At 39.5% G+C, this 27057-nt stretch overlaps 1 protein-coding gene across 2 annotated transcripts in view; it reads right to left on the reverse strand.

The window, feature by feature from the left end:
- Nucleotides 1-6254: 6254 nt before the first annotated feature.
- Nucleotides 6255-27057, reverse strand: part of LOC147222873 (glutamate receptor ionotropic, kainate 2-like) — a 62466-nt gene continuing 41663 nt past the window's right edge. For both annotated transcript variants that reach the window (XM_086167085.1, XM_086167084.1), the window contains exons 7-16: nucleotides 24246-24389; nucleotides 23120-23227; nucleotides 22894-23007; nucleotides 22538-22744; nucleotides 20880-21103; nucleotides 17254-17372; nucleotides 16214-16431; nucleotides 15567-15792; nucleotides 11545-11795; nucleotides 6255-8744 (exon numbers count right to left, since the gene is read on the reverse strand). In XM_086167085.1, coding sequence (XP_086023211.1) covers nucleotides 8580-8744; nucleotides 11545-11795; nucleotides 15567-15792; nucleotides 16214-16431; nucleotides 17254-17372; nucleotides 20880-21103; nucleotides 22538-22744; nucleotides 22894-23007; nucleotides 23120-23227; nucleotides 24246-24389 — 1776 coding nt within the window. In that variant the 3' untranslated portion in view covers nucleotides 6255-8579. The remainder of the gene's footprint in view (nucleotides 8745-11544; nucleotides 11796-15566; nucleotides 15793-16213; nucleotides 16432-17253; nucleotides 17373-20879; nucleotides 21104-22537; nucleotides 22745-22893; nucleotides 23008-23119; nucleotides 23228-24245; nucleotides 24390-27057) is intronic.

Below are 27057 nucleotides of genomic sequence, written 5' to 3' on the forward strand. Positions count from 1 at the left end.
AATATGTCTTAAATGTTTTACTTGATTGGAAAATAAACATATTATATTGGCATTAAAGTATGTATAATTTCCTACTACTGATGTGGTGTAATGCTTAGCTTGATATTCCTTTCTACGTGTTCCAAATGGAAAATTCATCCTCAGGCAAGTCAGATGTTTATTTAACTCATTTCAAGTTGAAAAGGTCACTCATAAGAGTTTCTTTCTTGGCCCATTGGGTTAAATGACATGTAGACGTTGTGTTAGTTTGGGCTTTGAGAATATCTGATATATTTGAGAAAACTGTCATATCAGGTATGACAGTTTGACGAGTTGTATGCTTCAGAAGTTGTCTGGTTCAACTTTTGAAGCATACAAAATGTCTTGTGCTCAATTAACTGTGCCAAGAGGCTTATATATGAAAATATGTGAGAACTACATTAAACTCCTAAAAAATACCCGGTGTTCTATTTAAGAATTGAGATAACATGAAAACACAAAAACTACTCGCCAACACAAGATATCAAACATTTGTTTTCAAACTGACGGTTCATCTCGTGTCTGACGGATATTAGCCTGGGCTTCAGGAATTCTCAGGTCATAACTTTTCCTTGGTCTGCCTCCATCAATCCAACTTTTAGTGAAAGCAAGGAAACTGTCCTCAATGAAAATAAAACCAAATGTTTCTGTCAGCCTCCGTACATTCATTTTTTTAAGAAATGTAACCGCTAGCACAGAACTGTTGCTACAAGAAAAAAAGACTTGATTATGAATAACCTTCTGTTTCAAAGCACTGCCCCCCCCCATGTCTAAACTCAACTTAAAACTGCACTTTCACACACATTACAGATATAGCACCAAGCTAATTCTGCTGGTTTCAGCAAAGGGGACTCCGTTTCATAATCATGTTAATCAATTCTAATCTAATACTTCACTATAAGGTAAATACGAGTGATTTTAATATCAATGAAAATTTAGATAATGCTAACCAGATTGCATTTATCTCAGTGTGACACTGAACAGGATTCTCTTAGGGTGTAAATAAACCACTCACCATTAACTTGTTTTGACACAGTTTGGTATTGACATTGAATATTTAATTTCTACTCTTGCATCCTTTATTGGCCCAGAAACCTTCCCATTGCTGGACCAGCCACCAAAAATGCTGGTCCCCATAATTGTTTCTGAATACACCAATGTTAATTACAAATAGATCCTAATCATACTTTAATCAGTCCTTTATAATCAGACCTTATCCACCATAGTTCACTTTGCCACAGTAAATATGATTAATGAATTCAAACCCATTACCCTGGCCTGGATATTAATGGAGTCATTGGAAACATTTATCACAGACGAACCCAACATCCTCTTGACTAACTGCGGTTTGCAAAAAGACTCAAAAATGATCCAGGTGTCACGTAACTTCCAATTTAAAATACTTTGAGACCCCCTGACACCCAGACTCTTCATTAGTCTTCACAGACAGCTGTGCTTACAAGTCCAGAGACTTACAGAGAGCCTTGGCTTGGACATCATTGCTGTTTGCTGGATTCTAGATTTCCTCACACGCAGGGCGCAAAGAGTGACACAAAAATGATCCTCAGCAAGCATTTTTCTGTAGCCACCCACAGGTATTTTTCAGCAAATATATTTTTCACATCTGGAAGTCAAACCGGGGTCAAAGCCTTCAAGGAGATGACTATTGCATTTCAAAATTCTTGTCAGTTGAGTTCTACCGGTGGATACGAGGTCAGAGATGGCCAAAAAAAAAAAAGTCTCCTCTGACAGTATAATAGAATATATTTTCTCAACAGATTTCCATGTTTTGACAGTTTAGTTGGATTCTATTTTACCAGAAGCACAAATTAAGACTACGATCTTTGCTGCACATTGTTTGATCCAAATGATCAACTGTTGGAGCTCCCAAGAAATATCAAACATTCTTGCTTTTCTCTTTTTTTATAAGGTTGATTTTTTTCTGTTATTCTGATGTATGGTAGGTAAATTGTCATGCAAAATGTAATAGATACAAAATCATTGTATCAAAGTACTATCTTTACAGTGGCCAGTCTGGGATACAGTGGAGGGTTGGATGCTACAACGGTTTTGGAGGAAAAAACAATCCATTCTTTCTGATGTTATGTTTCCATTCACTGAAACTGAAGATGCTCCATTAAAAAGTCCCACTCAGAATAGGAGTACAATATTTTTCCCTTTGAAAAGGCATTTTTATTATGTTGTTTTTTTTTGCCTTCATTATAGATTACCTCACATCTTACTTTCATTACAATCCTTCACAATTTTGATTAACATTTACTCATGTCATGTTATACATGCAATATTATGATGATCTTTTCTGTTTCATGAAGACACTTCTCTGCTGAGGACACATGAAGCTCCTAAATGATAAACTGGCAAGTTGTCAATTTGAAAATGCTCATGTTAAATTTCAAGAAGTGATTCCTTCATCTCTTAATTTTATACTACTCTTCAATAGAGTATCTGGGCCAATTTTGTTCCCTCCCAAAATGACAATTTTGCTGATGGTGCTGTTAACTTATTGCATTCACATAAAACACTTCCATACTACAAATTGAAGCAAATTTGCAAAATCCTGAAAAAATAAATCACATTTCAAATTCGAAGTTATGTGAGGACAGAACATGATTACTGAAACTCAAAGTTTTCTTCTACGTCCACAAGGAGGCAGTCTCGTGCTTTTGCTGGCGTTGTTGTCCCCCAGCCTTCTGAAGGACACAGTCGAGGCCGATTAATCACCTCAACACATTTGACTCTCCAAAGATGCTAGTATTCCTTCTCTACCCTCCCTGTTCTCCTGCTCCTATTTAATGGTCTTGCACCTCGCTTTTTACAGCCAGCTGTCGCGCTCAGTGTCTCCCTGCTAAGCACATCAAGGCTTGAGGGGGTCCATTAAATTAATGGTCTTTGTTTACAGTTTCCCTTTGTTACCCGATATCATTTTTCTATAGACATCCCTTTTCCATATACAATCTCCAATGGAGATGGCTTTGTCAAGGTCAACTGCAACCTATGTAAACTGGCGCTCTGACAAGAAAGTGGTCTAAAGAAGAAGATGGAAACAGGGAAGGAGACAATAAACCTACTAAAAAGTGCTAGGCCTAAGTTGCCAAGTCAGGTCTTGAGCGGTGTTTGCAGACTGTTTTAAGCCCAAGGAGGGGAGTTCATTTCTTCTCCATCTTTCTCCCTATTGTCCAATGGCTCATTCCTTAACTGCATGTTGACCTTTGTAGTACTGCCTCCAGGCTGTATACTTTAACCTTTCCTGTGAGATGGAGGGAGCCTCGGCAGTGGGAATACAAGATAAATCACAACCGCTGTCTTTTAATGCCATAGACAATAACACACCGACATGCAGGTTGTGTTGTAACATCGGGGCTTGCTCAAACCTCCCGCACCCCAAAAAATAATAAAAAAGGAAATGGACATAGATGCACAAAGATATCCATCCTTCCGCGATGAAACATCATGGCCACAGCGTCGGTGGATGGTGCTATTATATCTACAAGTGCACCTGAATTATTCATCCTTCATTAATAAACACCATGAGTAATGACAGCCAAGAGCATGATTTTGGTATTCTTTTTTTAAAGTAAAACAGGGGTCATTAAAAGTAATTTCTGGACAATTTGGTATGATCAACCATGCGCCAGAGAAAGACAAAAACAACCCCTTTACCTTCTTCGTATTGGGAATTCACGTCGAAGGAGATCAAAGGGGACAGACAAAGAGATGAGAGAATCGACATCTTCTCGTCCATTTGGCTCCCAGCGAGAGAAGGAAAATTACTTTAAAGCTACTGCCTTGATGAAAGAATCGGCGTTATGCCTGATGTATTCCTCCGGAGCTGGAATCAACAGTATGAATGACTCAAAGGAAGACAGAGGGTAGAAAGAGACATTTGTTTGAGGTAACCTAATGAGGGGTTTTGGTGGAGAGTGAGAGCGTTATTTGACAGCAGAGAACAAAATTGTGATTCCACTGTCTGGAGATCTGGGTGGTTCAACATTCTTAACAGTGTTATTTCTGGTGTGTGCAAATGCAGAAGATGTAATGTGAAAGTGAATTCATTTGTGGCATGACTCCGGGGATTTGGCAGTTCCTAAAATATGATTTATTGTCAAATTGTTCCGCAATGGCATTTTTTTTCACAGGGGACAACATAGAATAGGGCATGGGAATGAAATAGCCTTCAAACTTCCCATTAGTTTTTCTCACCCTTACTCTAAGATATTACCAGCGCTGTCATGTTTCTGACAGAGCTGTCAAGCATCATCCTGGTTACACATAAAGGAAATAGAAATGAAAACATTGTCAGTGAAAGGCTTAGTGAGGCACCACAAGCAGGGTGAATCACTTAAGATATGCTCCTCCATTCTGCAGCTGCCACCCACAACAACACATCTGCCGTCGAAAGAGAACCACATCCAAATCTATTGCAACGTGAGAGAAACAGTCTTTCCTAAAATATAATAAAGGTTCAATCAAAACACAGGGTCCTCTCTTCCACAACAAGTAATGTAACATGTGGCTAGTGGTTAACGCAGGGCACGCGTAAAATACGAATAATTGGCCCAAATCCATTATTTTAATTAATGTTCTGGTGTTCTTATCGGTCCTATCTTTAGGCAAACACATACCGCTGCTTGACGAGATCGTCATGCGTGCCAAATCACCAATTGATAACCACAAGGCCTTGGTCGAAGCAGCAATTCCACCTTCGATGCATTTTCCCAGAATGCGATATTATACATTCTGCACTCCACAGCAAGAAAGCCAACACAATCTACAGAAGGGTTATTATCCGCCACATATGGAATACTGAAGCCAAAATTGCTATTAGTTTTGCTGGTAGGATCCCAGTGGTAAATTATGGACCCAATAATAAATTATACACTGATTGGGCTCGTGTCAGATTTTGTGTAAATAATTTATTTTCCTTGCATTTCAGTCAGTGAACAAAAAAGTACTTTGAATTTATTTACTTGTTTATTATCTGAACTATTTAATTCTGGCTGCGAGTGAGATATTCCGCTTTAATCAAAATTGTTCATTACACACACTAATACATTTAATAACCTTAAGTCCTTTGTGTAAAACTTGCCAGGTGTTACATAATTCAAAAAACTCCAACTTAGTAACATTGAAAAGTCAAAGGCTTCATTGTTATTGCTTTGCTGAATGCAGAATTTGGTTTTGCATCTTTAAAAATGTTGACACATTTCCAGATTTTATGGGACAGCAACAAAACATTATCTCTGGTATATAAGTTGCAGTTATTTGCATGTTTATAGTGACTTGCATTTTGTGATACTACAACTTTATCATTCTGTATGAAATGGTAATATTTTCAAAAGGTAAATGCTGAATTATTAAAATGAAACAGACTGGAGCAGCATTTCCATTTCCTCCTTTACAAAACATCCTGTGGCAGGTCATAGTCTCCTATAATACCAGTATTACAAACCAAAGTCACATTCAGAAGGCAATTTTATGTCCATAATGCAATCTCGCCCATTAATTGCATAATGAACAAGATGTTATCTAAGGATAACTTTCCAATGACCACTTAGGAGAAGGAGGAAGATAACTTAATATGATGGAAATAAGTGTGACATACTAAATGGTCTCTGCTGAAAGCACTAACACATGCTCTGACCTTCAATGTCAATCTAGAGGGCAGGCTTTTGTGGCCATTAATGTTGTGGCGGCAGAGCTGAGGCTGCACCATGACTTCCAGAAAGCCTTGTCGGAAAACCAAAAGCTGCCTGACCACCTGACGGGTACTGATGTTTAAATAATTCAATAATTAAAAAACCCCCATAAAGAAATCAGTCAGACATTTGCAGCCGTATTTTTTTGAGCTGTGCCGTCTCCTGTGAATCACAGCGAGCACCATTCATCTCTATTTTTCTAAGCACAACGGGACATATTTCAAAATCTGTGGTCAGAGAGACTGGCAGGCAGCCATGTCAGAAAAATAGCTGCCCAAAGGATCCTGATTTGATTAACAATTTAGCAATTACCTAATGTATTCATTTAGATGATACAAATCAAGTTGTTGGCCATTTAATCAATTGTGAGAGTCTGGAATTTCAGAATAATGCAAGACATAATACTAATGATTGTGCTTGATGACATTTCATATACTGCCACATTATTTTTCAATATTTGTCTTTCCCCTCTGGTAATCTAAAACCATACATGCTGGAAAAAGACTATCAGACACAGAATACAATTATAACATTTTAATCACATATTTGTAAAATCTTGCTTCATAGTGAAATTCCATGAGGTGATTGTTTTTTTTTTTCCTCAACAGGGCCTCTCAACCTTTGGAACTGTGTCTACGTCACGTCATCAATCACTTCAACTCGTACCGCTAGAGCTAACTGTGTGGAAAATCACAAACAACACCAGAAGAATGTCAACAAGTTTCTGGATTACATCTTAATTCTCATCAAGTGTATAAGAGATTGTTTTCCTCTGCTTATTAGGCGCATCTCTCAGTGGACAGCAGAGATGTCATTGTGAGTTTGTGAGTTTTGACCCTGGGGTGTCGTGTTTTTGTCTCTCAAATCCATGGAATAATAGAACAATTGACTAAACGTGGTTGAGAATGAGGGTGGGGGTGGTCCTGAGGCATCCAACTGAGCATGCCTGTTGTTTCACAACATGGCCCAAAATTAACAAATGAGAGTGAAGCCAGGCATGACAGTGTTGCTTTGTTGAGGGACTTACTGTCAGGAGAAAACCACTGGATAAATTAGTCACTCCACCAATATACTTTCATCACCATAATGCCTAAGATATTTCAGTCCATATACGGGAAACCAGCAGACAGGCCCAATCAGCGGCTTTGTGGGACATTCTTTGAATCTGGCTAGCAACACAATTGGCAGATGGATATGGCCAGCTGGAGATGTTGGAATTCCCATTTTGATCTCTTCGCTGTCTAATGAAATAAAATAAAATTGACAGGATGGCAGGAAAGAGTTGACACTGTGGTGGACCATTGTAGTGAATGGCGAGATAAGAATCACCGCTTTAAATTAACATTATGTGCTTAAAATAATTTCAAAAGATTTTAAATAAAGACTTTCATACATGCTGAAACAAGACATTCTTGAGACTATTTTATTCGTGTTGGAAATGAAATAGATATCTTTTTCTGATACAATTCTATTCTGAAAACGATTTGCGTTATTGCACTGGTGTTTGATAGTTCAGAATATACACACTTCCAGGAGTTTATGTCTGTCAAAAGTCCAATGAAACACATCAGAGTAGAACGCTTGGATCAAAATATGTAGTACTGCTTGTCAACAGCATCCTTTAAAAATTTTGTTTTTCAGTACAAATAACACTTTCTGGTTTCACTGTGTCATCTCTGGTGACTCACCATAGTGACGCAAAGTACAGGAGCACCATCAAATTTCTGGAATTAGTCACTTTTCCTGCTTTGAAAGCAGCCTTCATGAAACAGAATGAGAACAGAAATGTTAAATTCAGTTTAGAGCTGAGATCCACCACATTGTCTCCAAACACACACACACACACACATACGCACACACATGCCCGCGCGCACACACACACACACGGAGCAATGACGGAGATGAACCCTACAGAGCCATGCTTGAAGCTCAGCAGCCACTACAGTCATCAGAGTTCGAGTTGGCATCTGCTACATATGTTCTCAACAGGAGGGGCTACATGATACAAAGTACTACAAAAGTTCTTGTTCTTGTAGAAAAACAAACATATTTTGTAGAAATTCTGCTTTTTCTTTTTTTTTTTTTTTTACAACAACCGATACAGAGAAACTGTGGACAAGTGTAAGGATGGACATGGATGAGAGTTTTAAGAGAATACATTGCTTTTTAGAGGCTTTGAAGGTGAGAAGCATTGAAGAATGCTCTTCAATATGGCAAAACTTTGGCACAATAAAGACATTACAGAAGAAAACAATGAATTGTTGACAAGGTCAGCATAGTTGATTTTCAACAAAATGTCACGATTATACACTATTTCCTAGTTAACAATTTGGTACTGTTCTCTTTGTTCTTACGAGATTAGTGTTTGTTGAAACCATTCTGAGGAAACCGAAGCCACTGACGGGAGGTACCGATGGAGTCGCACACATGGAAGTAAGACAAAAGGGCATTGACATCAACAGAAAAAACTACAACTGGTATTACTGTCACAATATTCCCTCTGTACGAATGTCAAATGAAAACCTGTGTGGATATATGTTTTATTGTGTGTCTGTTCGTTTCTTTTGTTCACCAGTTATGTGTTGTCCATATTCTGCTTTTAACTTATATTTATGGACAAAAACCAAGGAGTCCATCCTTTTCAGTTCCCTTTAACACGTTAACATCACAGTGAGGTGACACTGCTCAGGTATCTGTATTTCCACAGGAAACATCTGTCTACATAAGCAAGTGGGTTCAAAAGGGGTCCTGTTTTGACTGTTAACTTCAGTCTGTTCATTGATTTTACCCCTTCTCCCCGTCACAGGTTTTACTAGGGGTGGTTTTTCAGGGCGTGCTTGGTGTTCATGCCATGGTTTCCTTCCCTGGGAGTCTCCTGTCATTGAAAGTGTGCATGTTAATGACTTCCTCTGTCTTAACAATGACGGGAGGCTGGGGCTTCTGTTTGAGACGACGCTGGCACTTCAGAGACAGCCGCAGCTCATCCATCATAGCGCTACAAAATGATCGCTGCAGAGGGAAAGGAAGAAAGACGGAGGAAAAGTTATAACTAGGCTGTGCCTTCTGCTGCACCGTTCAAACCATTGTGTGTCCTAAAAAGTCCGTATTGACTCAAGAATGTAACTTAGTCCTGACTACTAACTAGACAGAAAGTGTTAGTATGCCAGACGTTCCTCTTAGGAGACACAACTGTCTGCAACCAGGCAACAGGAAAAATCGAAAACATGTTAAAAGCATGTTTTCATCCAATCACAATTGCAAATTCCAAAAAGCTGGAAAGAGGCAGACAGATGCAAGTCAGACATCCCTCTTTTCAGGAAAGAACCAGGAGTCCTTTTGGTAAACCTCAACATATTCCAAGGCCAGAAATTAGATGTCCTTTTAGTTGTCTGAGTAGCTCTGAGGCTAAAGTCAGCTATTCTGGGAAAGAAACTCATTCTGATGGCTTGTGTCCTTTACTGCACTCCCTTGGTTTCCCAAAGCTTATAGCCACTCTCTCAAGGTTTGACGAAAATGGATTGATGTATTCAGAGCCTGGACCTCTGACTCAACCTCTTCTTGGCAAAATGGATGGACTCAGCATTCACATTGCAGCTTCTGCTGTCTAATTCACACTCCATCTTGTTGGACAAATCCCTTCTATATTCAATGCACCTGGTACTCAAAGGCAGTCATGGCTGGGCCAAAAATGCACATCCTCTGCGTTTAAACCCCCATTTACTGGTAAACTCCAGGAATGATATTAAAAATCTGGTCTATCAAGACATTTTCACGCAAATCACGAGTTTTTCTGTTTACTGTGAGTAGGAGAGACTCACAATAGATAAACAAAAGATTGTGAATCTTGTCTCACCAGTCAGTCATTTTTGGCATATTCAGAGGTGTCTTTTATGTATGTGACCTTTCTCCAGCCGCAGATGTTTGTCACATAAGAAAAGACATCAACACACACCGAATCAGGCAGTGCTAAAAGGTCATACATTGGATACGAGATTACACTGTAGTTCATCTGATACAAATGATATCCGTTCCCTTCACCTGCTGTACCAAGCTTGAGCTTCACCAAGGCCTCAAAGACTTCTTTTTATCAAGCGCTATTGTTTTTTTGACAGCTGAGGTCCTTTCCGGTCTTCCTGTCACACTGGGCGGTAGGACAACACAGAACATAACACCGACCAAAATGTCTTTGAAACTGACTCAAAGATTGTGAGAGGTAAAAATCTGAGGAAAAATCAATCAAACTGTTTTCAGAGCATTAAAGCTTTTGACACCTATCCTTTCAGTAGTGATATCAAATTGAGCCCTACAATGAACTCTAATGCTATTTATTATACCTGCAACACTATTTGATATTGCATTTGACATAAAATATGGAGAAAAGAACATTTGAAAAGTTATGAGAGACAACTTGAATGAATGAAGGACGATGAAGGACAACATTCCAATTGATATTAAAATGTAAAAGCTATATAGTTTGAAACATCAATCATTGCTTTAGAGACCAACACATCACACAACTACAGCTATATCGCTATTCTTTGTATCTGCATTAGGAGTGGAGGGTGAAATCCTATAAAATGTCAATGTGATTGTCTACCAGCCTTGCCCCGACAAAGTCCAATAAATCATGACTATGCTGAATCCAATTCTGGTATGGTGTGTGAGAAAAGAAAAATAAACGAAGGGAGAGCTGTACGGCGTGGAAGCTATTATTTTTCTGTTTGTTTTCGGGGCTTTGAGATGGATATTTGTGGGTGACACCTCTGTGTTTTATTTTATTTTATTTTTATCTTATTTTCCATATTTTTGCCTGGTATATGAGTGAGGTATTTTTTTGCATTTGGGGAAAGGCCAACAGTGGGGGTTGGGGCGCGGGGGCAATGAGGGAGAACATAGAAGTGAGAGATGTGGGGTGGTGGGAAAAAGGGAGAGAAAAAAGCCAATGTTATGGAGGTGGGCATTGGCGGGGGGAGAGTTGTCAGGAAGTAAATTGGTAGCACCATGGTAGCGTGCATATGGTGACATTTGGAATATGGTTATATTTTTGCCTGGCCTTGGGGATCTTGATTAATGACAGCTAAAATGTGCTCTGAAAAAAATGCAATCCTGACAAAAGACAGACACTAACCACTGTTACAATAAAGCAACCCTCCTGACTGCTGCTCTAATTCTAGACTTGTTTAAAACACACAGTCGGGGCTTATACAGCTCACTATATGGCAAGGCACTCTTAAATTCATAATGGGGCAGCCGATTCTAAAATAGTCCACAGTCACAACAGTATGGAATATACTCATACCCATACTTCTTTTTTAGGAAAAAGGAGCAGCAACTGCTTATGGTCACACTGAGAATTTTCTTTTTGCCTGTAATTACCTCATTGTTAGGGCTTTTAGGCACAAAGACAAGGAAAAAAATATAGTCCTTAAAAAAACAAAAATAATATTGTAGATTGAAAGTGCAAAGTGTTTTTGCATTGTGAGTTAGACAATTCAGATGTCACCCTGAATTGGAGGCCTGGTGTTGTTACATTTCTTCAAATACTGAGCAACCGTTTCACAAATGTTAGATGTTAATCTAAAATAGCCCTTTGGAATTTTCACAAAATAAATCATGCGTAACCAGACACACAAGTGAAGATCCCACTACGGTTGATTTGTTATTTAAATGTTCTTTTTTTGGGTTGGAAATCAATCTATCTGTCAAAAGAAGAATAAAGAGACGGGATACGAGTGATGAGATGCCCTGGTTCAGTATTACGATGGCATTGGTTCTAAAAAAGAATCCATCAAAGGAACATTTATAGTACCTTCTCAAGCTGGGCGTTCTGTTTTGACTTGTAAAGGACCTCCCCGACAGCCACAAACACTGACAGCACCAGTCCTGCAGCCAGCACGATGAAGATACCACCGATGTTCTGCACCCCCAGAGCGCTGGCCTCTTTGCTCTCTTCCTCAGGACAGCCGTTCCCTCTCCACCACTTCTCCTTCATCATGTGAAGCTTCCCTTCCTCCTGCAGCTGCAGGATAGCTATCGTAATTTTGTCTCTGTATGGAGAGCCTGCAATGACGGAAATACAACATGGATAACAACCTTGTGCATGATAAAACATTATGACTAGCTATATATGTTCCGGCATGTATACACACACACACACACACACACACACACACACACACACACACACACACACACACACGCACACACACACACACACACACACACAAACATATATATATATAGATACATAGATATATAGATATATTATCAGAGCTGGTCGGTGTATGAAACATATTCTGCATCACATATTATCATAACCTGTCATGTTATTGTTTGCTCCACAGAGAGAGTTTTTTGTAAGTCCTTCTTTAAATCCAACTAATCCCTGTATTCACAGAGTGATTCCAGAATCCTCAATCCTTGCTGCAGTATGAATTATAATGCACGAGGAGTTGGCAACGTAGACCTGGCTTCATAGAGGCAAAGCTGCTGTTGATTCTGATGAATAAGCTGCTGTTTGCACACACTTTCATCTGCTGTAAATGGTGTATGTAAATAGGGTGAGACCTAGTTTGATGTATAATGCATACAGGGATATGTGTTTGAAAATATGTGTACATTTTAGATACAGTAGTAATATCAGTATTTTTTTTTATTAGTGCTTAGGCCGTGATGAGCAAAAGACTCCAAATCCACAGACAGTGGGAGGATTCTAGAATTAGCGACAAGGCATCAGGGCACAGCAGTTGCTAGTGTGATCAAAAGAGGAGAAATCAGTGCAAAGAACCAAAACGTTGTCTCATACTACTCAGCCATGTGGGACAAAACAGGCGGCCAATTGAGGCCCGGCACGCACACTCGGTTCCTGCAAGGCCAAAGGAGATTAATACTTATTGTAAATTTCCATGTTTCATTTATAAACTGCTTTTTAAAGCTAAAAGTGTATTTATGTGATTACGGAAGTCATGAGTAATGAAGCCTCTACGTATCAACATTTGCACTTCAAACACTGGGTTCATCTGCTTATTGGCTTTGACTTAAAAAAGAAGAAACATTAATGCAATGTAGATCTTATATCACAACACAGCATAAATCATTTTAGGAATAGTTTTATGCGTAAAAACTCATGAGAACAATAATGCGTATTCAGCGCAGGTATATTCGTGTCTTGTGTTGTCAGCCGCTGAGTCAACTCCCCCTCTGTCACATCTATCACGAGTCTATTATCATCCATCATCCTCTCATCTCACTCTCTATATATTTAGACTGACACAGAGGGCATTATTACAAAAACTGAAGATTACTGGGTGCCACTGATTTTTATCAGCATATCTACATGATTACTTTTATGCTAGTGAATGGAAATCTATTTTTTAAAATAATTCATTCATGCGCATATGTGCCCGTTAGTCAATGTGACTGAGTGCGTCGAGGGGTCTATTATACAAATATATACTTGACTGAGTACCTGAGGGGAACCACCCAACTGGGGACACAATGACAAAATCTTTAAAATATTTGTCATATTTTCCATGAAATTCGAGGACACAAACAGGTGCAACATTAATAGTTAATTGCTTGGATTAAGTATGCAGCTTCTGGGCAGAAAACCACAAGAAATAACTACGCTTCATTTCTAAATCTTTTAGTTAAATATTTCAACATGTCGGATATGTATACTCTTCTGAGAATTACCTGAAAAATACTAGAATCGGTGAAGAATACACAGAAGTAAGCAAAACATCTGTGGACCAGGAATAAGTTACCTGATGATAGAAATAAAATACCTGAAATGAGTCAGAAACAATAGATGCAAAAAATAAACTATTTGGTATGTAATACCATTAATAATAAATGATAATTAATAAAATTGATTACACACACACACACATGCACGCACGCACACACACACACACACACACACACACACACACACACACACACACACACACACACACACATAATATAGATAATAAAGGAAGCATAAGATTTGGATCCTTTGAAGATAGGAAATAGATCTTGCAACCTTCAAATATAGCACTGGAACATTCTGGAGGATATGTACGAATGGGAAGGCGCTGTGCTTCACACACTGTGCACATTTAACCACCTGACAGATGTTCAAAACCAGAAAACATCCATCACCGTCTGCTGGGTACTAATGTGATCAAAGTTTAAGTCGATAGCTATAAATGATGCATTTGGGAGCAGTACTTGTGTGAATCTACATGTTGTAAGAGGTTAATATACTTGTCATACAGGTGTGTTGGGCATTATTGTAAAGCAGCATAACAGGGAATAAGCTGTGTAGATGACAATTCTCAGCAGGCCAAACAATTTAAATGTTTTCAAAGCAAAAGGGTATTTGTATCAAAGGCATATGAATGTCCAAGAATGGATAACTATGAGATAAATAAAATATTTTTATTCTTTAAAGATGGGAATGCAATCATCAATACGGAACTGAACTCGAACTAATGAAGTAATTCAGTTTCTCAAGACCCTCTCTCTCTCTCAGCGGAAACATTTTAAAGCTATAATGAGCTTTATTTCTGTAACTGTCCAATGAAAACCAGAAATAGAAATTAGACTGACTCAGTGGGCAGTAATAACTCAGACAGCAGCCTATTCAGGCATTATTTTTTATGCAATTCAATATTGTGCCTCTCATCAGTGCACAATAGGATAGAAATATATAATTTAGTTGATACAATGCAGCATCACATGAAAGTAAAAGAACTCATGTACATTTTATGTCCATGTGTCATCCATCTCAAGGGCATCAGTGCAAGTTCTCTTTTGCTAACTGGGCAATAGAGGGACTATATTTCATAACATCATCTCAGTTCTGTTAAAGCTGTAGTGATCATAGCATCTCTGCAGATCCATAACTGCCCCATACTGATCAGCATTTGCTGGGTCCAGATGTGGATGGCCAGAATTAATCATCCCTATTTTGATGGCCTTCATATCACTGATGATGGATATGGCCATTACAGCTGTTTGCAGGGTTCCCTTTGGGCTCGTTATAAGCACTTCCACCTTCTTGACACCTGGGATGGGACTCTTCAGGGACTCATGGAAAGCAAGCATTCAATAAATATTTATTGACTTGACTCGTACTGCTTTATATGCAACAGGACTAGCATTTGGAGATGGAAAATATATAAAGTTTGATCATACTTTAGTGAAGTATCATACACAAACACACAGCCATTGCGGTTTGATGTCCTCTGCACAAAATAGTACTGCTTTCAAACATCACAATATTAATCTCTGACGATGCAAAGATAACAAATACGCTGTTGAAACTATTCTTATTGCCTGTTAACCATACTCAAATGCATGTTGTTGTGGTTTGCTGCTCAGCTACAGTTCAGGTACTGTCAAGAACGTCAAAAGGAATTGCATTAAATTTTCTTTCCGGCTTCTTTCTATGGTTGCCTCACTGTCTTCCAGTCCCAGTTTTTCTCTCTTCAAAACATCGCTAAAAGGGATATGTGAGGGAACATTTGTTGTGCAAAACTATCAAAGCCAGAAAGAATTCATAAGGTTTTTTTATTTCACCCTAAGCAATATTTGACCTTATCCATAACCTCAACTTCAACAGCCGTTTGCTATCATTAAGCTAAATGTTTCATACTTCACTTCCGTCATAACGTTAGCACACGCCATCGATAAAGGTCAACCCTGCTATTCCCACAATATCTAGCTTTTGCGCCAGATCTCTCGTGTGCCCCAGTGTCTGCATTGTGCTTTTCAAACATATACTTAATGAAAATTTTCATAAGCCTGCATGCAAGACAGAGAACAGAGGCCTGATGTCCTTACCCATCGGCGTTCCCACTCCATAGGCCTTGGAGTCAATGAGGCCTCCAATCTGTGTGAGGTTGCAGTTGCGCTGGGTCACAAATTCGATTGTGGTGGACTCCATTAGGAAGGCATATTCTGATGTCAGAACTCGCTGGATGCCCTCCTCCACATTTTTGACCATCACCGATTGCCTTCTGCTGTTCATGAATTCCCACATCTTGTCATATGTGGAGATCTTTGTTTTCTGTGAATGAAATTGATAGACGTTGATAGAAGGACCGACAATTAGAAAAAACTTTTGTTTTTGTTTTTTTTGTATTGAAACCTAGCATTTATCCAAACACTGTGCTTAAGGATGAACATGAGATGCTCGTTTTAAACATTTTTTCGCTGAGCACTGCAATATCAGTTTGGACTTATCAATTACTTGGTTATGTTTTTTGCAGGGTAAAAAAACAAGAAATAAAGACTCTGTTTGATGCATAAGAAATAATGAATCAAAACTTTAATGGACTTGATTTGTTGTCATTGTTTCTGACTAAACAAATTGTCTGTATAAGGAAATGCGGGTCTTCAATCATCCATCAAACCCACTCCTTAGAATTTTTACAATTCCAGATGTGTTTTTACTGATCACTCTTAAACACCATGGCAAACCCAGTTACCTTGAAAAAGTTCATGGTGGCACCGTCCTCCACCACACCATAGAGGATTTTTGTTTGCTTGGCCAGGTCATCTGCTGAGTCTATGGGCGATTCCATCCTCTCCACAGTGAGGAAGGCGGCCAAGTTGGCCGTGTAGGAGGAAATGATGATGAGTGTGAAGAACCACCAGATGCCTCCCACTATTCGCGTTGACAACGCCTTGGGCATAAGCTCTGAGCCTGAGGTGAGGGAGGTGGCATGATTGAATGTTAAGCTGCAAAATATATTCATCCCAGCAAACGCTAATCTTACATTCATTTGCATATCCTCATTTTTTTTACTGTGTAGGAAACAAAATATAATTGCTTGATTAAAAACAGTCAAACTTATTTCAAGAACTCTCCTGAGGTTTTCATCTGAGGCAGATGTGCCTTTTGCTTCAAGATGATATCACTTGAGAAATCTCTCAAAAGAAGATGATTTTTGGATTCCAGACAGCCCCGTTCTTTATCGTCCCAGACACAAATGAGTGCTTCAAATATTAGAGAAAAAAAGGTTCCCTTTTGACCGTGTGAGAACGAGGTGTTTTAAACAATCAGTCATCAACATTTAAATGCATCCAGTGTTCATCGCTTAAAGTTGTATTGAGTAGTGATAGGCTGTTTGGGCCAGAGAGTCATGTACCCAAGGTAACCTCACATCCTGACTCCACATCCCACTGATCTCAAGGTGCTGGTGGGCCAAATGCAAGAGGAGAAGACGCTGGGTATAAATTCTATCGTAAAAAGTATTTATAATGTCATTAGAATAAACGGGGCTTTTACTGACAGTAAACTCTCAATCTGTCGTATAAACAAACAACTTTATCTTTGATCTAAGCTGATAAAAACATTATACGGAAATTTAATATATATTCACTCTTTCTAGCAATGGACCCCCAGAGGTCTCTCTCTGTTGCTGCTGGCTTGAATTACGAAAAAAAAATCCAACCCTCAGAAACAGTGGGACACAGAGAGCTCAAGCTCCACAGAGCAACAGTAGCCACAGGCTGAGGCAACTACCTTGCTGCATGAGAGCCCCAACTCCAAACCAGAAACTATTAAGCAGTGTAAAATTATTTTCCACTACATCCGAGTCTGGGTTGCAGGGGTGCGGGTTGTACCACTCATAAGGGCTAAACCTATAAAAGACAAAGCAGAGAGAGTTACGTCAGCACAAAGCACAGAACATTGTGTTCATTTTAACAGATTAAACCACAGATAAAACATATATCTCAGAACTTTGTGAGCAAAAACGAAATGCGTAGGTATCAGCTATCGTGGCCGTTCAGTTAGAGCTGCGGCAGAGAATAAAGCAAATCAGTCTGGCTTTCACTGAGATCAACTTATTGGCATTTTTAAAGGCCGTCAGTTTATTGTAAGAACAGATCAATAGGCTGGAATAAGACTGTCACTGGTGATAATGTCCGAGTGGGTGATGATCTTTGGAACTCATTCAGATTCACTGACTCAGGAGGCGTTATTTCTTTTCCCCGGCAACTCCAATCACAATTACTCACACCACCGACTCAAGACGTGAGTTCCCTTCTTTATTTCGGCTCCTGACAGCCATCTCTGTTTTTCCTCTCCCAAGCCGTCCTTCCAGTTTACTCATTATTCTATTTTCCTCCAACCAAAATCATTCTCACCTCAAAAGGAAACATACTTAATGTTCATTTGTCTTTAGTGCCCCATGAATATCAACCCTTTTGCATCAGTCTCCTAGAGGCTACTATTTGTTCCTACTTTTGGATCAGTCATGGACATTTAATCATCTCATTAATTATCTTCAGCAAAAGTGTCATGGCATTAGGAAAACATAACTGTGCGAGGGTTAGCCATGGAGAACTGATTGAGATTGTGCTGAAGTGGTGGTAAGCGGAACTGCTGCTAATGCAAGGTTGAGGCACAAGATACGACCGTTTGGCTTTCCCCTAACGTGCTGGAATGACAGGTCTGGGCAGGAACATATTGTCATTTTTCAGCTCTGCCTTGTAGAGATACGCAGGGACTCAAAACCTTATGTCTATCTAAACGTGTCTTTGCAAAACACTGAACATTTATAGCAAGAAATAGTATATGTCGTGTGTTTCGAGAAGCACTACCCGGAACAGAGAGATATAGATATGTCAGCCTAATTCAGGGTCTTATTTTACACATCGTGATTGTGGCAATTTATTTTTCACATCGCTCTATTTTCTGAAGCTACATTCTTCGCTGTCCCCTTGAGGATCATTTATGTGGACATGGTTGCGTTGACGCAATAATTCTTCCTGTCGACTTTATCAACATTCCCGATTTGCAGGAATGTCAATGAGCTCTGTCTCCTTGGAACCACCGTTGAGTGACACTGAACAATGGCTTTGTGTTGTTATGTGGTTTTTAGAGTACGTGCATGTTTTTAATCCTTTGTGTATCAACCCTCTGGCACACGAATGTCTGCGCATGCACCTCTGTGCGATGTGGGGTTGCATTTATACTGTAGTGGCAACGGTGTATTTTGCATTTGTGCGATCGAATGCATCTCAAAGTCTTTGATGACTTATTTATGTTCCTGTTCTCATATAATGTTGAACTGCAGCCCGAGGCTTATTGTGGGTGAACATCTGAGCATGAGTGACCATCTTGTTTGTGCTGTTGGTTCAGTGGTGGGTGTAAATCTAAACAACACACATTTGATTGGATTGTGTTTGTTGCTCTCAGGGTCTACATGTGTATTCAGTTTCAGTATCATGGCTCCTCTGTGTGACCTTTCCCTGAAGCCAGCCTATATTCCTGGGGGCCGTGTTCTGCACACCGATCACCAGGAAGAAGGGGATGTGGAACATGCGGACATAAGGTCACCTCCTCACACCGAGCACGAGGGACGTGTCCAATTGTGCACAGAATGCTAAAAAGATCCTCCCCCTCTTCCTCCCTCGGCCGTGTTCCTCTTCCCCTTCACCCATCTCCAACTACAATAACACAACCTGCTACCCCCATTAACTCTCTGTTAGATTCAATTACTTGGACAGGCTTTATAAATCTGTTATATTTCTCTCAGGTCAAGTGAAGCCTTGTGTGTCTTGGTTGTGGACGGCAAAACTGTAATTACATGCATGTGTTATTTCTAATTGTTATCATATCCTTTTTCATTTCAGTTGTTGCATGCTTTTTTTTTGCAGTTGGATATATTGGATATACTGAAAAAGATTTTGGTTGTGTTAGTATGTTATTTGATTTTTTAATACAGCAATTTGTTCAACAACAAAGAGAGTAAGAGGGATGCAATGCAAAGTATTCACGTGGCGCTTAAAACAAGGTTACCTTGTCAGGGGAAAACTTACAAGTGTGTGTCATACGCTTTAAAGAGGTGGCGAATCCCCTGCTGAGATTTAAGTGTTCAGTGTTTTATTGTGCAAAACCACAATTTCATAAGCTCACACCACACACTCTATTAGCACAAGATTAAGAAAATAATAATAAAAGTGTGCCTTTAGAGAATCTACTAATCAATTGGTGGTGGTGCAATCAATAATATAATTATGAGTGAAGCAGCTCAGTGATCTGCAGAAAAACAAGTAAAAAAAATAAAAATTAGCTTCACTTTACAATTTCAGTCATTCACGGTGGTGCACCAGGACATTTTATTGCTATTGCATGCAAAAAGGCAGAGTGCATACAAGAGAGTCATAATTAGATAAATGTACTGGGGCCATTTCATGAAGCAGGTGAATATCAATAAAACTGCATGCTAATCACTTACCCTGGCCAACAGTGGAACAAAGGAAGAGGATTAATTTGCATATTCTGAACTGACTTAGGTGACAGTTGCTGCTTTCTTCTCATGTGATCATTTTGCCGGTAACATCTGATGATGTGTATATTAAACCCAGACCCCCAGGATCAAAGTTGAGGAAGAGGAGACCTGGGATTAACACACATCTCTTGCTTCAACAGCCAGGGGATTTTTTTCAGAGGGAGGTTAAGTGGGATTAAGACAGAATTGTTCTTGTACAATTCCGGTATTTTATTTGAACATTTCCAACAGCTGAGTTAGACCCTAGTGGTTTTTGATAGACGCATTCTGAAATAAGCCTGGGACAGTGCGAAGAACAAGTCAGATCTAAAGACCATACTGCAATGTGTATTTAGCTCATTTATGTTTTAGCTCATTTGCTGTAATCAGATCAGAGTAAACATTTATTCTTCGTTCCTCTCTTTAAAGATCTTTTGTTTTTGCAAGATTATTATGGCAAACCTATGGACTTTTTCTGTTTGGTAAGTTCAAGAGACAGTAGGAAGCATCACTCTGAGAAGTGCTGATTAATGCTTCTTTTTAAAGACTTTGTTTAGCAGTTTACTTTAGATCAGTTTTAAAAACTGTACTGAAGCTGTGTACAGTGGTAGGACACTCACAGTACAAAAAATACAATAACACATGTGTGGCAGCCGTTTACATTTCAAATTCTACCGCTGTGGATATCCTCTGCTTATTGTCAACAGTCTTCTAATACTGCATGAGCACTGTTGCAGTCTGCTTATCCAAAAGTTAGATGATTTTTAGTGAAAGAATTCCTTTCCTCTCTGCACAGATGTGTCTTTGTGGGTACAGGTGAACAGCTTGAAGAAGAAAGAGTAGAAACGGGAAGGGAGGATCGGCATGTTACCTGGCTATGACAAACAGCACACAACTGACACCCAAGCAAGCCAGCAGAATATACATCCAGATATCAGGTGAGAGGGGGTTGAGGAAGGAGAAGACCCCGGGGTTGGTGCCATTGGGTTTGCGGTACAGGATACTTATCCCCAACGTCATGAAGGGCTTGGAGAAGTCAATGACCTTCTCTCTGATGTAAGTGATTGCCAGAGGAGCTACTGCCAAGTCTGCTTTCTGCAATGAGATAATATAGGCAGGGTGGAGCGGGTGTCTGAGTGAGAGTCCCCAAAGAGCTGAGATATCACACTACGAAATATTATGTTGATGTATAATATCTGTAAGCGGTTGGTGGGGTTGATATATACAGGATGAAGAGGGGGGATATAATCACAGTCATTACCCCTGCTAGATTATAAAGTAAACCAGCAAGGTTTTTATGGAAATTATCGGTTAGCATATTGGATCCTTCATATACAACGTCAAACATTAACCACGAAAGGCAACAATTGCTAAAAGGAATTAATCTGCAATGAATTGGCTCATCTATAATGTCCATGGTGGATGTGAGATTTTTTTTGGTGCTATGAATTTATACTGATGTATTATAGCATAGTCTAGTTAATGTTTAAGATACCAATTGGCCAAATCCGAATTTAATTTATGGCATTTTAAATCTTTATTAAATATAAATGGTAAAACCGTTCACTGCTGAAGAAATATATGTGTATATATCCATTCATCCATCCATCCATCTATCTTCTTCCGCTTATCCTGCACTCAGGGTTGAGGGGGATGCTTGAGCCTATCCCAGATGTCATCTGGCGAGATATAGACAAACAACCATTCACTCATTCATTCATTTGGGCGAGTTCTCCCAATTTTTCCCAATTAACCTGCATGTTTTGGGACTGTGGGAGGAAACCGAAGAACCCAAAGGAAACACACGCAGACAAGGGGCCAACATGCAAACTCCAAACAGAAAGGTCCCCTTGTCGGAAACAAACCAGGGTCCCTCATGCTGTGTGAGGCATATATATGTGTGTATATATATATATATATATATATGTATATATATATGTGTGTGTGTGTGTGTGTGTGTGTGTATATATATATATATATGACTCTTTATCCATGTTCATCATTTTGCTATGTGAAATACCAGCTACAGAAATTAAATGGAATTCAATCAGACTTATCAACAGTTTTATAAGATGCTAGTTTCCCTTCACACTAAAGTTTATTATTTTTTTAATGAAATACAAGCTGTGGATCTCTGGGAGTTACCATGCAATAATTTCTGGTGAGAGACATCTCTGATTTTACTCAAACTCACAGACACACACATACACACACACACACACACACACACACACACACACACACACACACACACACACACACACACACACACACACACACACAAATCCTAAAAAGGTTCAGTTCAATATATTTATCTAATTGTTCTTTGCCATTATCAGATCAATTTTTATCCCTGTGGCTGTATTTACAACAGCAAATCATCCCTTAACTGGAGAGGCACCAAAGAATAGGTAATCAAAAAAGAATATCCTTACAATGTTTCTATGCTCATATACTGGTAAATTAATCAATGTATGTCCATGTTTTGTTTAATGTTAGTGTTTGGAGGAGTGTTGATCGGCGACTCACATGGTCCATGAGCTCCCGCACCATGCCATTCCACTGGCCTGTACCCTCGTCCAGCGCGCCATACTTCCCGTCTTCCACTAATCGTACCTCGTATCGGAAGCCCAGGATGCCAGAGAGTTCCCTCAGCAGATCAATACAGTAGCCTTCAAATCGGTCATTCCCATAGAGAGGTTTGTCAGACTTCTTAAACATCACATATGGCTCTTCCTGCAGGAGGAGGAATCGTATGACTAAAATATTCCTTTGAAAATTTAGTTTGACTTGTACGATTAAAGTCATTTTGGATACTTGTATTGTATCAGTGACAGGGTGTGGGTGTGTGGTTGTGTGTAAAAGTGAATATTGGGGATGTTTACCAGTATTGTGGATACACGCAGAGATTTATTAGCCAAAGAGTCGGTGATGTTGGATGTCTTGCTTTTATGAGTATCTGTCATATTCAGCCCACTTGGAGGATCCCAGGTTCCAATCTGCAAGGACAATTCAGTTATATTAACTCCTGTTGCCTACCAGATATTTTCTTTTTACATCTCTTAATGACAGAAATCAACTGATGCCTATTTTTTTTATAAACTGACCCACCTTTTCCAGTCCCTCCTCTTTCAGACTGATGACATCCAGGTCAAAGTCTGTTCTAAGTCCATTGGATTTGTTGAAGAGTACGCGTCCTGTCAGACCATCCCAGTGGGCCTTGGAATATAAATGCAATAAGAACGATGATGGGGAGATTTGAAATCTTCAGCTTTCAGCAGTGTTATGGAGATGTGTGGGTAGCGAACAAAACTATGATTGATACTCTCTGTGATGATGTTAGATACTGATCCCAACAATAAGGCTGAGTCTGTGTGGTGCAGACCCCAGCATGTTCCGGACATTTTTTTTTACCGTGTAAAATTGCGGAATTCTATTTAAGTTGACTGGTAGCAACAATCAAGGGCTCTTTTTATCATTTTGACCAAAACATATATGGAAATAAGCCTGAGTTTAAAAGTACAGGGATTGCCTGTTCTCTACAATACCAGTCCGGTCTAATTTTATTTTCCATTTGAGCATTCCATTTAGCTCTGTCTGCCTGAGTAAAATAACAAGAAACAAAGCCTCGGGAGCAGAAACAACTTTGACAGGTAAGAGTTCATTATGCATGTGCTTTCTCATGCTCGAAATTTCACTTTAAAGCCATGGGAGGAAAAGGCACACATGGCGAGTGATAGGAGGCACTGGGAGGGTGGGGGTGGGGGAGGAAATGCCAGATACTAAATGGCTCATTCTGAAAATGAGCTGCAATGATACCATCCACAGAATGAAAGAGCTTGGAGAACAAAGCACATTTCTGACCCTGACTAGAATAAAGGAGAGACACAGAGGCTTTGATATAAACACGGAAGGAGATGTGCACAGAAGAAAAGCAATCTGAAGGGAATAAGATCTCAAAAGCCATTGAGTTACCATGGATGGCAAACGAGTGGATGTTAGGATTACGCTTCATAAAGATAATGGAGATTAAATAAGAAGTATTGGTTTTCCATATTGATCTTATTTCTGGAATTATGGTGCTGAAAACCACACTGGTGATGTGCTGTTTAGTTCAAGGATTTTAGTCAAAGGAACTCTCATCCAGTTGTTAATGTAGAGCAGAATCAATATTACACAACAGACTGTTCAGATTCCAGGTGAAAGGACACAGTATGTATGGTGACAGCCATGGTACCTCTTTAATAAGGCTGATGAAGCGCCCCCCGAAGCGCCACGGTTTGTGGCGATTGCACTGCAGAGAGCTGACTGTGATCTGCTGCGACTGCTGCACCGCCACCGCCACCACATGCACGGCGTCATACATCAATGCTGCGTCCGTCTGCAAACAGAAAGGTAATATTATCAGATATTCTAACCTCCAAGTGTAGCTGTCTACAAAAGCCTTAATTCAGTCATTTGTTCACCTGAATAGTAACATGACGTCTATGGTAAATTCGCCTTACCCTTTTTGTCAGGACATGAGAACATGAATTAGAAGTAATTAGAGGAAAGATGGCCCCACACAAATGACACACTGCCTAAGCCTCTTGGTAAAAGTCCCAGAATACTGTCTGAGGCAATGAGAAAGCTCCGCCAGGGAGAGTCTCTCAGTGGACCACTGGCTTGTCACTATGAAGACTAATGATTCCTGATGGGTGTGCCTCTTTCCCAAAGAGAGGGAACAGAAAGCAGGCACCCGTGCAGTCAGGACATCTCTGACTGGCAGACTTGCTTGGAACAAAATACATAGTTGGGATTCATGGTGAGTTACATTGAAAAGTAGTCATGCTAGTCATCCATATAACACCAGTAATAAGTCCCTAAAGCTTAAACAGACATTTTCTCACACGGACATGATAAGATTTATCTTTACCGCTCTGCACACCACACATGAATTCCTTTCATGCAAGCTGTCCACACAATTCAAGAATCTCTGAGTAACACAATGCAGTTCAGTTTAGACATCTTTCCATGGTCATGCAGGGGCTGAAAAAAAACTGTGAAGGTCTTATTTGACAAGTCCTGGATGACCAACCTCCAAGGGAGTATGAAAAATTACTCTGAGGTTCCAAAGTATTTGCAGCCACAGGGTCTTTGTGGATGTGTTGGCTGTCAGTGAGAGCGAGATTATCCTCAGTAGAGCTTAGACACCAGGCGACCAATGAGCTGCAGCTCGACCCATAACTGTTCCCTGTGTTTTCTAAAGGGGCGCAACCAGCACTCAGGCTGTTGATGCGTCTGCAAGTAAAATGCTTAATGCAAAGTATTGTGGTTGGTTCAGTTAAGGAACTATACCATATTTCTTTATGTTAAAGATTCAAGGCATTTTGGAGAGGAGAGAGTGTTTGGACTTTTGTGGGAGCTCCTCCTGTGCTTTTGGAGAATCTCCTGTAGGGTTTATCCATGCACTCCTCCATTGGTACAGTTCTGCAGAAAGAAGAGGCTGCACTGCTGTGTGTGCTTATCCAATTCAGGTAGCAAATGAGCGTGTTTGTATTTGTTTTGTTTCTGCAATTTTGGAAAGTACATGACAAATTGTTAATTCATTTATCAATTGAATTAATTAAATCATCAATTCCTTGTAAAGTCCACTTAGTTTATATGGGGAAATGGGTTGAATATTATGACCTTGATACTTTCTAATGTGTGCCATCAGTATAAGAATGTGCAAAAGATACTGACACCTTGTACAGCCATTGGCTGCCAACAACATGTTGAATGTCTGCTTAAAAGTGCGGGTGTGTCAGTTTTCTTAAATCACCTTGACAATACAGCAAGAAAATCATCCCGAGTAGCATTCCTGTGTTTTGCAGAACATATATTTTTTTCAGTTTTGACCAAAGCCAACAAGGTGAAAGCTTTTCTCACGATCCTCCCGTTATTGACGCCAAAGTCAATATTTCTAAACCCTTTGAGGAAACAAAATGTTTAAAAATTCTCTTTATCATTTGGATAAATCAACAGCCTGGTGGCAAGGGAAATGTAAACAAAGTCAAGGATGACTGATTTTCACCACTGATTTTCCAAATAAGGCACAGTCTCTTTTTAATATTTCTGTACAACATAATACTTGCAGAAAAAAGGGATTTCACATAAACAACATGATTGAAATTTAATAATGACAAACCTGCTGTACCTGAATCCATCATTTTATACCTCACCTACTAGAACTGCAAATTAAATATTTTCACCAAATTTTCATCTGTGGTTTTCAGTAAAATTCAGCAGAAGACTTCAACAAAAAAGAATTAATTCAGTAATTACATTGATATTAATCTTTTTTTTTCAACAGTATAATATAATAAACCAAAGGCACATTGATTACTATCTTTCTTTTGACTTTATCCTTTCCTGCTCCTTTGTCTCATTCTCTCTGCTGGAGTACAAATGATTTATACCCAGAATTGTCCACAGCTTAGAGAAAACTATATTAAAAGGAAATTACTGTCTTAATTGTGGCTCTTTAGTCTTTTGTCTCTTTGCTCATCTTTCATTCTGCTCCTACTTTCTCTCTTTCGGCTTCCTGCGCTTCTTTTTTATCCCGTCTTCTCACCCTTTCATTGGATTTTTGGTTTTCCGACTGTCAATGTTGTCTCCCCTCCTCTTGCACAGGTTGTCTTCCCTCCTCACACTCTCCCTCCGTACCTGAGACCAGAGTCATCAAGTGGCTTGTACTGATTCCTTGTTGTGTCAAAGGTCCGCTGAGCCTGTGCAAACGTACATGATCTGCACTGTGCTTGCTGCTGGCTTCAGCACAATGTTCAACACAGTGAGCATCCATTGATTTATTGTTACAGTCAATGAGACTCGGGGGAAATGACAAAACATTATTATTAAATCCAGGCTGTTTGAGGAAACATTTGGAGCAGGAACCCCTGAGGATACCGCCACTCCGTTGTTGTATTAGAGTTACCTACGACCCACTGTCACCCTAAAAGCACATCATTGTTACAGAGGCATGCTTTTATTTTTTGGCAAGGATGAATTTGTAAGCCCCCAACAACAAG

The sequence above is a fragment of the Fistularia commersonii genome, chromosome 20, assembly GCF_037954325.1.
Source record: "Fistularia commersonii isolate RoL2024-O1a breed Wild chromosome 20, RoL_Fcom_v1.0, whole genome shotgun sequence".
In the NCBI taxonomy this organism is placed as follows: domain Eukaryota; kingdom Metazoa; phylum Chordata; class Actinopteri; order Syngnathiformes; family Fistulariidae; genus Fistularia; species Fistularia commersonii.